Consider the following 13,587-nt stretch of genomic DNA (forward strand, 5'->3'; position numbering starts at 1 on the left):
AGGGCAACCAGTACACCCCCTGTAAAATTCAGAGGTTCCTCTGGAAGGTTTAAAGACGTACTGTGTCTCTGGGAGGATTTCCCCAGTCACAGGAATTTTCCCTGCTACGGACATGAGCAAAATGCCTCGATAGTTTCCACAGCATGATTTATCTCCCTTCTTGAAGGTAGTTACAATTGTCATATTGCTGAATGGGGGTAGTGGGCAGTGGGGGATGTGCAGGGCAGAGTTCTTTTTCCTTTCAATCCATAGGATGAGTGGGAGGAGCCTGGGCGTGAGCAAAAGCTCACCAGCTTTGAAGACTTCAACTGGAATATCATTGGGGAGCAGGTTTTGTTGTTTTTCATCTGTTTAATTGTATCTACAGCCCTCCCATCGTTCACCCATGGATTCTACCACAGGGTACTGGGGGGATAGCCTGGAGAGTATCAGCTACCACTGTGGATTCACGGTTAAGGAGTTGTTGAAAATGTTCTTTCCAGTGTTGACAGTTGGGTTGTTCTGCCAGGCAGTAAAGGCTGCTCGCTTTCATTCTATGAGTCGCATGTGTCAGCATCGTAGTATTTGAACCAGTCACGGTGACAACGATGCTCGAAACCAATAGTCTGGCCACAGGAGTCTAGTACTCAGGAATCTAGTATTCCACTCTTCTGGAATTGAGTTGGATGTGTGAAAATTTTCCAGATTGGTTGTGAGCTGCACTTGGAATTCCTCTCTTTGGTTGGGCTGCTTTAGGGCTGAGATGTTGATCTTCTCTGACTTGGACTTTGGGCCTTGCAATGCTTTGGTGCTAGGTGAATGCTCATCGCTGATCAAACAAGTCTATAATCTGTAGAGTATGCATCAGACCCTTGAGTGGATCGAATGATATACAAATTACTTATATCTTTGACCCAAACAATGACATAATCCAGGAGGTACCAATGCTTTGATCTGGGTGCCTCCATGTGGTTTTGTGTTTGAGGGCGTTGTTATAATGAGGCCATGCTGAACACACTTTGTCATCAGGAGGACACCATTTGCATTAGCTTTTCCCATGCCATTCTTGCCATGGTTCCTCACCAGACATGAAGGTTACAGCCAACCCTGTCATTAAAGACTCCAGAAGAATGATCTTTCTTCTTTGGGATGGCAGTAATGACTTCATCAAGGTCAGAATAAAACTTTTCCTTAAAATCTTCATCGGAGTCAAGGGTTGGGGCATAATTGCTGATGGCGCTGGCATGTTGGTTACGGCTGAGCTGTAGGTGGTGTCATGAGTCTTTTGTTATACATTTTGGGAGTTCTGGCAGCACATCCAAGATCCTATTCCAGATACAAAAACCAATACCATGAACACAAGGGTCACTATCAGCCTTTCCTTTCCACTAGAAGGTGTATCTTCCTGCTTGTTCCTTCAGTTGCCCCTCTCAGGAAGGCGGGTTCACTGAGGGCAGTGATGTCAACTTGGAGCCTTAGTAGCTCATGAGATATGATTGCAGTTTTTCTTTCTGGACAGTCGCTCTTGAGATTATCCAGGAGCATTCTAATACCCCACTTGCAAAATTTAAATTTTTCTTTCTTTGACCACAAAGATGGTGATCCTGCATGGTGTGGTTCCCCAGCCATGAGAAAGTGGGACCGCCTATTTTTAGGGCATTATTTCTAGCTGTCTCCCCATTTGGAGTCAACAGATGGTATCCTGAAGAGCATTGCTCAGTCATGGATGCTGCTGCCTAAAGACATCACTGTACCAACATAGGTGACCAAAGACCTTCATGCATCTGTCACCTGTGTCCTTTATGAGGGTCTCCTGGGTTCACAGCTCTGACCCTGTCACCAATTCTTCATCGCCACAGGACTTGGCAAATAGACCCTGGGGGAAGCCCGCACGTGACATTTTTTAACTTGGGGACTTCGGGGTGGCGTCATTGTCCGCACGATCCTGATGGGTTGGTAGTCAGATTTCAGTGATATGCAGCATTCTTCTGCCTTTGCAACCGTGAGACACACAGTCTCCCTTTGCCTGTTTTGCCATTGAGGAATTTTTGGACTGCACTTTGTCTGCTACCGCCCTTAACCTTGCCACCATGGATGGCCTTACCAGGAGCAGGGAGCTCCCGACAGCATTCTCAAGATACCGTCAGAGGGCACAAGCCACTCCGCCTAAGGTGGCAATCCACTTTTATAAGTATTTATTTGCAGAGATACTGTTGGAAACATGAACCTCCTCACCGAGAAACTGCAGTTTCCATCTGTTCCTTTTTATAGGGCCATCAGTTAATAGCACCACCTACCTACAATTAAATACAATTCATAAACAATTAACAGGATAGACTGCGTAATCAAAGGCCAGTCAACCTAATCTTGGTTGTGGGATAATTGTTGGAAAAAATTCTGAGGGACACTATATATCATCATTTAGAAATACATGGATTAATCAGGGTCAGTCAGTATGGATTATTAAGGGAAGGTCATGTCTGACTAACTTGATTGAATATTTTAAGGATGTAACAAGGAGGGTTGCTGTATTTGTTGCAGTCTACACGGATTTTTACAAAACTTTTCACAAGATCCCATATGGCAGACTGGTCAGAAAAATCAGAGCCCATGGGATCCAAGGTTAAATGTCAATTTGGATCAAAAATTGGCTCAGTGGAGAGAAGTGAAGTGTAATGGCCGACAGGTGTTTTTGCGACTGGCTGCTTAAGAAATTTGCAGATGATACAGCAATTGGCTGTGTGGTTGTTGGTGAGGAAGAAAGTTGTAGACTGCAGGAATATATCAATGAACTAGACAGGCGGGGAGAAAAGTGGCAAATGGAAATTAATCTGGAGAATTGTGAGGTAATGCATTTGAGGAGGGCAAACAAGGCAAGGGGATACGAAATAAATGGTAGGATACAGGTAAGTGTGAAGGAACAAAGGCACCTTAGAGTGCATGTCCACAAATCCACAAAGGTAGTAGGTTGGGTAGATAAGGTTTTTAAGAAGGCATATGGGATACTTTCCTTTATTAGCCGAGGTATCGGACCTAAGAGCTGGCTGATTATGCTGGGACATAAAACACTAGCTAGGCAACAGCTAGGGTGCTGCATGGAATTCTGGTTACTGCATTATTGGAAGAATGTGATCCTACCAGATTGGGTGCAGAGGGCGATGTTGCTATAAGAAAAATTGGGTAGGCTGGGGTTGCTTTCTTTGGAATAGAGGAGGCGGACGAGAAGTTTAATTGAGGTGTATAAAATTGAGGAGCCTAGACAGAGTTGATAGGAAGGACCTATTTCTCTTAGAAGAGCAGTCAACGACCAGGGATCATAGATTTAAAGTAATTGGCAGAAGGATTAGTGAGAAGTTGAGGACAGTGTTTTATTTGCCCAGAGGGTAGTAGGTGTCTGGAATTAACTACCTGAAAGGGTGGTCGAGGCAAAAACCCTCATCGAATTAAAAAAAAACTTCACAGGGCTTCTGATAAAGAGGTGGAAGGTGAGATTTATAAACATTTTTTTTTGGCTAGTGCAGACACTATGGACCAAATAGCCACCTGTGCTGTAAATTTTCTATTATTCTAAGTTCCTTGGTTACTGGCTCATTTGTATCTATTGAATTTCATTGGACTATCTCGAACAATATTCCCACTTAGCTGCATAGGCAGAGACAGCCTGGAAAGTACCACACAGGCCTTGCTCTGGGATAGATTCGTCATGTGTATGTCCACACAAAAAATTTAAAAGGACCGCACGCTGAGAAATTTGTCGTGCACAGCAGCTAAATATTGAAGAGAACACTGACCTCAGGCCTTGAGTTTCAGAGCTGGTGAAAATCCCTTTAGATAGTCTTAGCTCACTTTTTGAGGTTTGCCAGCTGTGTGGCAATCAGCATGGGATGTATGCCACAGCAATCAAGCTTTTCGTCCTGCACTCGTCAGGATACTTTGCAAGAAAACCAATATAAGGGGAAAACAACAATTTATACTGTATGTGAAGAGAGTGCTGATTGGTTGGCAAGTGGTGTTGCCATGGAGAATGCACCAGTGATGGTGACTGACAGTTAATTGCCAAGCATTGTTCGAAATTTAAACCGGACAGCTTGACCCTGATTGGTAAGGGCATTGACCTGAGAAACGAGTCAGCGAATGGCTGTCGCTTATTTTGTTTAGCTGAAACAGGCACAATGTGTGTACATGTTCTTTTCTGCCTGCAAAGAACAAGGCCCTGTGTATTAATATATGTGCCTTCCAGTACACGCAAATGTGCCACACTACAAGCCCGACTGACAATCTTAAATTGGTTTGTCAGCATAATTCTTAGCATACTGAGGATTATTTAGCAAATGTTGTCCAATCGCAGAATCACATCTAATGTTGGACACTGTGTTTTGAGTTTTGCAAGTACGGCTGGTTGGGTACGGTTTGTAGCCTGCCCGTTACGAACAGCGGCTGGGACATGCTACTTGATATGATCTGCTAGTCTTTGAGACATATGGCTTAGATATGTAGCATCACATTGGCACTGAAATACATAGAAACACAGAAAATAGAAGCAGGAGTAAGTCATTTGGCCCTTTGAGCCTGCTTTGCCATTCAGTATGATCATGGTTGATCCTCTACCTTAACGCCATATTCCTGCTCTCTCCCTAAACCCCTTGACACATTTAGAGTCTAGAAACTTATTTCCTTCTTAAATATACTTAATGACTTGGTTTCCACAGCCCTCTGTGGTAGAGAATTCCACAGGTTCACCACCCTCTCCTCATCTCAGTCCTAAATGTCCTACCCTGTATCCTGAGATTGTGATCCCTTGTTCTAGGCCCCCCAGCCAGAGGAAACATCATCCCTGCATCCAGTCTGCCCAGCCCTGTCAGAATTTTATATGTTTCGGTGAGATCCCATCTCATTCTTCTAAACTCTAGTGAATACAGGCCTAGTTGGCCCAATCTCTCCTCATACGATCCTGCCGTCCCAGGAATCAGTCTGGTGAATCTTCGCTACACTCCCTCTATGGCATGTATATCTTAGGTAAGGAGACCAAAACTGCACACAATACTCCAGGTGTGGCCTCACCAAGGCCCTGTATAGCTGCAGTATGGCATCCTTGCTCCTGTACCCAAACCCTCTTGCAATGAAGGCCAACATAACATTTGCCTTCTTAACTGCTTTCTGCACCTGCTTGCTTGCTTTCAGTGATTGGTGTACAAGGTCCCTTTGTACATCAACATTTCCCAATCTATCACCATTTAAATAATACACTGCCATTCTGTTTTTGCTACCAAAGTGGATAACTTCACACTTATCCATGTAATACTGCATCTACCATGTAGTTGCCCACTCACTCAACTTGGCTAAATTGCTTTGAAGCTTCTTAACATTCTCCTCACCACTTATGTTCCCACCTGGTTTTGTGTTGTTGGCAAACTTGGAAATATTACATTTGGTTCCCTCATCCAAATCATTGATATATATTCTGAATAGCTGGGGCCCAAGCACTGACCCCTGTGGTACCCCACTAGTCACCGCCTGCCACTCTGAAAAAGACCCATTTATTCCTACTCTCTGTTTCCATATAGCACAGTACTCATTTGTGTGATAGGCAGAACAACTTTTTGGCTTGACGGCAGCATCCTGTTAGTGGTGAATACCACTCGTATTGTTACTACGTTGTAGTAGCATGAAACAGCTAGTTTCATCTGTTGCTCACTTTTTTGAGATACCTTGCCCTTCCAAGGTAATCTGAGGCAGACTGGGCACTTTTCAGGGCTGAATGTGACGGCCTTAGGCCCATTCATGAGTTTGTGTGATATGCAGCACAAAATGGTCTGATCAGGGTGGACATTATCCTGCAGGATGCCTTTGATGGACCCTATTTCAGCATCAAACTTGCATGGTGAGCAAATGACTTGGGCCCTATTGAGAAAGTCACCGATAAGGCCAATATTATAGCGTGTGAAACTGTAAGAATCCCAAAGTGTATATGGACCAATGAAGATAGGCTTGCGGTAGACTGTGGTAGAGAACCCTCTGGCAGATTTCTGAACTAGTACTTCAAGGAAGGGGAGTTCATTTGGCTGCTCCATTTCAAAGGTGAATTTGAGTGCAGGATGGAGCCCATTAAGACATATAAGGAAATTGTTACATGCAGCTGCGGATTTAAATATAGCAAACGTATCATCCACAAATCGGAAATATGAGAGGGGTAGGCATGTCTCTCATGGAACCCAGCAGAAGTGTTTGCCAGAGCTGGGCCTAGTGGGGACCCCATGGGAACATCATCTATTTGGGCATACATGGTGTCATTAAAACTGAACTCAACTGTGCTAGTTGCCGAGTTCATGAGTAGTTATAATTCTGGTATGAATAAAAGAGAATAGTCTCATTTTGAAAAAAGTAAATCCTTTTGAAATTATACGTGATTGTGTATTCATAAACACCTCTGTTCTGATTTGTTATTGCATAGGTACCTTTGTGTTTTATTCGTTCACAGGATGTGGGCAATGCTGGCTAGGCCATGATTTATTGCCCACTCCTAATTGCCCTTGAAAAGGTGGCAGTGAGCCATCATTGGGTGTTTCCAAACACATTTTATTTTTAATCTATCACTTGTTGATTACTTCAGGCATTGTATGTTTGATCTGCCTTTGATTGAAACCCTTAATTTTTTTGCATATTTCAGTCAATAAATGTAACCGCTGCCTTTGATCACATTGATGCTCCCACTGTAATCTTTTTTAGCTTGTGTTTAAGAACAAAGGAATTATTTAGATGTACCTATAATCAATAAATGGCTGTCATCCAAAAGGAAACCTTGCTAATGTTCCCAATTAACTCTTGTCTAAGTCTGCTGCTTTTCTTTAAAGATCACAGTGCTATGTTGTGGAGCATTGAGACAGGAAAGTGCCTCTTGAAATACGTGGGTCATGCAGGGTCAGGTGAGGTTATCTTGATATTAAATTTAGTAAAACCATTTGCAATAGTATAGTTTTATAATGTATATGTGTGGATATGGAAGTTTACTATGCGAGCTTAAAAACAAGTATGTATTAATTTTAAAATGCTTTTGAGCTTAAAACTTAAGTGAATGGGTTGAAATTGGTCTTGGACATGGGCACAAAGTGGGCGATGGTGAATTGGCAGCCCATTTTTCTCCCTGCTTGACTTTAATTTTCTATCAACTTCAACAGAAAAAAAGAAATCAGATGCAGTATAAAGTAGGATGCTGATTCATTATTGCCCAGTTAGTGCTACGGCTCAATCTAATTTCATGACCAGTATCTATGTAAATGATTTATGATGGAAGTGGTGGCATTTCAACAACACTAAAACTAGGTTAGATTCAGAGTTTTCATGCAATTAAATGCTAAATGTCAAGGTTAAAAATTGGATGCATGGTTCATAAAACCAAGATTTGGACAGCAGAATGTGCTGTCAAGCCAGCATGCTTTGCTGTGGCATACTAGGTCTGGCTTTTATGCCTATGACATTGAGCTCCTGTACTTAGCTGTTAGAAGGCACGTCCCCACAGAGAAAATAAGGTCAAAAGGACAGTATTTTCTGAGCTGCTTTCAATATTTCTAAGTAAACAGGTTTAAACAATGGTAGAAGACTGAAAAATAGGTTGCCTACAGTTACATATTGTGCATGCTATGAGGAGACCAATCAGAAATGGGAGAAAACTTTCCCAGAAAGGCAGAGTGATCCCCTTATATAAAATGTTAACTACTGTATATTAGGAGCTTCAGATACGTTCATTGTCTTTTATTTCCTTTTTCTTCCTTTAGTGAATTCAGTCAAGTTCCATCCGTCAGAACAGGTAGCTCTCACAGGTACAGTATGCATAATTGTGTTTATAATGTTGTACAATATTAAATTTTACACATTTTGTAACGCTAAAAATAACTTATTGCACTATGAACCAGCAGATTACATTATTAGACATATCAGTATAACAATCTTAACTCTCGACTAAGTTGTCTGTATCAGATGAGATGAACTTTGGCTTCAGATAGTTGGCCTACATTGGTACATTACAGCTATGATGCCTACTTTCCTGGCTTGTGTGTGTAAATTGAAGGTATGAAACTTTCCCATCTTGCATAATTGGTGGTTCATTGGTAAAGAACTGTCTTACAAAAGCAACTCATGTAGCAAAAGCTGTGAATAACTTTTCAAGACCTATGCCCTGGTGCACTGCACTAATCATGTTTTAATAATAGCGCAGCTGAGATTAGAAGAGGTATGGAGTGAAGGTTGAGCATTGTTGGGATGCTGCCTGACAAACTAGATAAACATTTGCCTTTTATCGCAAATCCAGATAATATTGATGGGGTGTAAGTTTCTTTCTGCTGGATATTAGAATCTTGCGTGGCAGTTTGGGCGGTCAGTCAAGTTCCTGGTAGGTTTGGACTCGCACCATGAAATTGATGCACAATTGATAATCTCAGAAGGATGACTGGTATGGGAAATAGAAAGTGTCACACGCAAAGGGGTTTAATTCTGAGCAGTAAGGACTTTTAGAGGCAGCTCTATTTTTCATCCAACTGTGTAGATAATGCCAAAAGAAGGAGACATAACATAAAGAAGGAGAACCAGATTCAGAATGATTTAGATTTTTTTTGGCAGCTGTAATTCACTGTAGATAAGGATTATTACTAGAGGGAGGAACCAAGAGAGGGAGCTGTTGATCTTTGTGTAGAAATTTTTATTTTCAATTGGGGCTTTTTGTAAAACATGATGCAACAAAATGAAGTGCATTTTACTGATATTCCAACCACTTGTCAATTATTTCAAGTCGAACCTATATGGTGTAGTGGACTGGTTGTTATGGGGCACCGTGTCCCCTGTCCCCTTCTGACTAAAAAGTTGGTCAGGAGCCTGCTCATGGAAAAGTGGCTGCCCTGCAACCTTTTTATGCTTGGGGTGTTAATTGACTCAGGAACAGACTTGCACTCCTATCTGAGGAGGAGGACCCCCGTAAGAGAGCTGGCGGCCAATTGGGTTGGCTGGCAGCTCTGTAGTCCCAGCATTGTCATGTTAGAGCAGTGGCCACTGCAGGAACTACAGCCAGAACCCAAAGAAGAGGAGGTTATGGAGACAGCTTGAAGGTAAGACAGGAATATTGGTGGGGTCTGACTGGGTGACCCCACTGAAGGTGGGCTTGTGGGAGTTGTAGAGGGCCAGTTTTAAGAGGCCAGGGGAGGAGGGTAAAAGGGAGATATGACCTTGCAGTGGGAGTTGGGGTGGTGCTTCCGATAGGCACTGGGGACCCCCAAAGGAGGGCACTGGGCCCCCCAAAGGAGGGCCCAACACCAGCCCACACAGTAAAAGCTGCCGGGCTACCCACTTGGCATGAGCCTCCTTCACAGCAGGGGTGGGATGAGGCACTTCAGTTGCCACTTAAGGACCTCAGTAGGCCCAAGGGTGGGGGCGCCACTCAACGCATCCACTGTCCCCACTAAAATGAAGACAGGTCTGGAGCAGGTGAGAATTTGGAGGGAAGGCCATGTGCTGCATTTTACAAGCCCAGTCCGCCTTCAAACTGCTGGTGGGGGAGCGTAAATTTAGCTCATTATGTGCTGCAACAGTGCAGAGTCTGAAGAAATTGTCATTGGGACCATACGAGCTGATGAGTCTCAGCATGGGATGGATTGGGACCTGAACATTGAAGGGTATGTGACTTTTAGGAAGGATAGGAAGTTAGGAAAAGGTGGAGGAGTGGCTCTGTTAATTAAAGACAACATCAACACAATAGAGAGGGATGACCTGAGTTCAGGAAACCAGGATACAGAAGCGGCTGGTAGAGATGAGGAATGATAAAGGCAAGAAGTCACTTGTGGGAGTGATGTACAGGCCCCCTAACAGTAATCACAGGTTAGGACGGGGTATCAAGGAAGAAATAGTGGGAGCTTGTCAAAAAGGTACTGTGATTGTCATCGGGGATTTTAAACTACATATAGACCGGAACAGCCAGTTGGGCAAAGGTAGCATAGATGACAAATTCATATGTTTTCAGGATAATTTCTTAGCTCAGCATGTCCTAGAGCCAACTAGGGAGCAGGCTATACTAGACCTGGTATTGTGCAACGAGATAGGATTAATTAATGACCTCAAAATGAAAGCGCCCGAGATAGCGGTGATCATAATATGATTGAATTTTACATTCAGTTTGAGGAAGAGAGGACTGGGTCCTGTTCCTAATTCATATGTTGGTATGTAATTTCCAACATAGACTTTGGAAACAAATGGCACTCTTTGATGACTGACAGGTCAGTTGTGTGCAGTGCTAAATTTAGGTATTACTTCTGAAAGCCAGCTATTATTGGAGCATTATTTTGCCAGTAATTGTAACTTATTTTGAAAATAATGAGCATTTCACTCATTCTAAAAATTTGCTTCTTTAAAACTTTGAAGAATTTGCTTGCTGATTTTGAATTCCTTTTGATTTGCTGTTGAACCACTTTTATCTAACAAAATACTTTGAATTTGAAGGAACTGGAGATGCTGCATTGTACCCAAATCACTCCCGAGAAGTTGAAAGATTTATAAAGCCTAGTAATATGAAGGCTTTATATCTTTTTGTTATGTGAAATTACTATTTTACATTTTTTTTGTGGCTAGTTTAATATGACCAAAATTGTGCCATGTAGATGGATTTCTTAGATTATTTCTATTTGTACTTGAAGCATCTGGAGATCAGACAGCTCATATCTGGCGGTACATCGTTCAACTGCCCATCCCACAGCCTGTAATTGATTCAAACGTGAGTAACTGTTTAGCTTTTGAAGCTAAAACAAGTCTAATGTAAAACAAAAACAGAAAATGCTGGAAAAAACTCAGGTCATTCAGCATCTGTGGAGAGAGAAACTGAGTTAACGTTTCGAGTCCATATGACCCTTCTTCAGAGCTGTTTCTCTCTCTACAGATGCTGTTAGAGCTGCTGAGTTTTTCCAGCATTTTCTGTTTTTGTTTCAGACTTCTAACGTCTGCAGTATTTTGCTTTTATACTAGTCTAATGTATATATCTTTATAAGTTAGCACGCTCCTTTTATAATTCTGTCTTTCCCATTTATTGGTGATCCTAACAATTGAATGTAATGAACACTGCAACTTCACATCTTCTCAGGTAATCCCTGGGGACATTTATTAAAAGCCTTTATTAAAAAATATTGTCATGTAATAAATCCAGTCACCTTGTTTGGAATATAGTGAGCAAAATGTGTATAGTATGCAGAGAACACCTTGAAATATATTAATTGTTTTGTTTCACAGCGGTAGGTTCCAATGATTTAACTTAAACAACTTTTCAAAAAAATTCTTGACTTTGTAATACAGTAAATCCCTGTTTTAAGTTTCCCTTTTTAAAATTGTTCGGCTTTAACGTCATGGATATAATAGGGCTAGTTGTCCGGATTTCAGTTTTAGCATTGTTTTGTGCTTGGCCGATGTAGAATTGTGTGACCTGATCAATGCCATTTTGGAGTGGTGAATCCCGCTCCCTAACCTTCTACTCCCCCCACTCTTCCCGCTAGCCGCCCATCCTGCTCGACGAACTTCCCACTTTCCTCTCCTCCAGCTCCCCGACCTTCATGCTCTGCACCTCTCTCCTACTCCTTTCCCTCCTGCTTTCCATTTGCCTCGCTAATCATTCCACTTACAACTGCTCTTGCTCCCTCACTCTCTTCCTCCCTCTCACTGCCCCACTCCCAAAACCTCACCCACTGTGTGTGGGTTCGGGAGAGTCAAGTGGCAAATGAGAGGGAACAGGAGAGGGAAGCGGCTAGCGGGAAGATCGGGGAGTGGGAGGGTTAGGAGCAGGTGAGGCAGTAAGTGGTAGAGGCGGAGAGCAGGAACTAAGTGGCCTAAGTAGTTTGCCTATTTCTTTAATATTTTTGAATTTATTTCATTTTAAAAGTTTTTTCATTTACAAATATTGGAACTTAGGAATGTTTTTTTACTTAATTTTTTACTTAAGATGGGAAGGGTGCAGAGGAAGCCTTTGTGATATTGGGTTACAGATTTTCTTAAAATATCACTATCAGAGACAAGTTAATCTGCCATGGTCTGGGAGAGAGAGAATAGCTGAAGACCGAAAGACTCTGTGGTTCACCACATCGGAATGTGGATGGAAGCTTGTGCTCAGATTGAAGACCAAATTTGCGGAGAGTTAAAATGTGGATAGAAGACTTTCTTAATTGATTTGTTTGCAGGATGTGGCCGTCGCTGGCAAGGTCACAGTTTATTGCCTTAATTGCCCTTGAGAAGGTGGTGGTGAGCCACCTTCTTGAACCACTGCAGTCTCTGTGGTGTGGGTACATCCACAGTACTGTTAGGGAGGGAGCTCCAGGATTTTGACATAGCAACAATGAAGGAATGGTGATATAGTTCCAAGTCAGGATAGTGTGTGGCTTGGAGGGGAAATTGCAGGTGGTGGTGTTCGCTTGCATCTGCTGCCCTTGTCCTTCTAGATGGTAGAGGTCACAAATGTGGAAGGTGCTGTTGAAGGAGCCTTGATGAGTTGCTGCAGTGCAACTTGTACATGGCACACACGGCTGCCACTGTGCATCGGCTTTGGAAGGAGTGAATGTTGAAGGTGCTGGATGGGTGCTTTGTCTTGGACGGTGTCAAGCTTCTTGAGTGTTGTTGGAGCTGCACTCATCTGGGCAAGTGGAGCATATTCCATCACACTCCTAACTTGCACCTTGTAGGTGGTGGACAGGCTTTGGGGAGTCAGGAGGTAAGTTACTCGCCACAGGATTCCTAGCCTCTGACCTGCACTTGTAGCCACAGTATTTATATGGCTAGTCTGGTTCAGTTTCTGGTCAATGTTAACCCCCAGGATGTTGATAGTGGGAGATTCAATGATGGTAATGCTATTGAACATCAAGGGGTGATGGTTGGATTCTCTCTTGTTGGAGATGGTCATTGCCTGACATTTATGTGGCGTGAATGTTACTTGTAAGCAATTAGTCAAGTGAGACAACTGTGGGGAGAAAAAAAAACAAAGGATTAATTTTCCTGCTACATAGTACGGGACAAGAAACAAGATAACTTTTCTGAACTTCTGTTGACAGATTCTTGATCATAAGTGAACCAGATTGGTTTTTACAACAATTTACAATGGCTTCATGGCCACCATTACTAATACGAGCTTTTAATTCCAAATATATTAACTGAATTTAAATTTAAATTGCATCAGCTGCCATGGTGAGATTTGAACCTGTGTCCCCGAAGCATTAGCCTGGGCCTCTCGATGTCAGTCTAGTGTCATTATCACTATGCCACTGCCTCCCCAAGGTGAAAATGACTGCCCTTGACATCGAGCAGCATTTGACCAAGTGTGGCATCAAGGAGCCCTTGCAAAACTGGAGTTAATGGGAATCGGGGAAAACTCTGCTGGTTGGGTCATACCTAACACAAAGGAAAATTGTTGTGGTGTTTGGAGGTCAATCATCTCAGTCTCAGGACAGCAATGCAGGAGTTCCTCAGGGTAGTGTCCTATGCCCAGTCAGCTTCAGCTGCTTCATCGATGACTTTCCTTCCATCATTAGGTCAGAAGGAGGGATGTTCGTTGACGATTGCGCAATGTTCAGCACCATTCACAACTTCTCATATACTGAA

At 42.7% G+C, this 13,587-nt stretch overlaps 1 protein-coding gene across 4 annotated transcripts in view; it reads left to right on the plus strand.

The window, feature by feature from the left end:
- Positions 1 to 13,587, plus strand: part of wdr37 (WD repeat domain 37) — a 123,562-nt gene that overhangs the window by 59,022 nt on the left and 50,953 nt on the right. For all 4 annotated transcript variants that reach the window (XM_078537362.1, XM_078537363.1, XM_078537368.1 and 1 more), the window contains 3 exons: positions 6,831 to 6,902; positions 7,752 to 7,796; positions 10,653 to 10,729. In XM_078537362.1, the coding sequence (XP_078393488.1) occupies positions 6,831 to 6,902; positions 7,752 to 7,796; positions 10,653 to 10,729 (194 nt within the window). The remainder of the gene's footprint in view (positions 1 to 6,830; positions 6,903 to 7,751; positions 7,797 to 10,652; positions 10,730 to 13,587) is intronic.

Source organism: Cetorhinus maximus, chromosome 3 (assembly GCF_964194155.1).
Source record: "Cetorhinus maximus chromosome 3, sCetMax3.hap1.1, whole genome shotgun sequence".
Taxonomy (NCBI): Eukaryota; Metazoa; Chordata; class Chondrichthyes; order Lamniformes; family Cetorhinidae; genus Cetorhinus; species Cetorhinus maximus.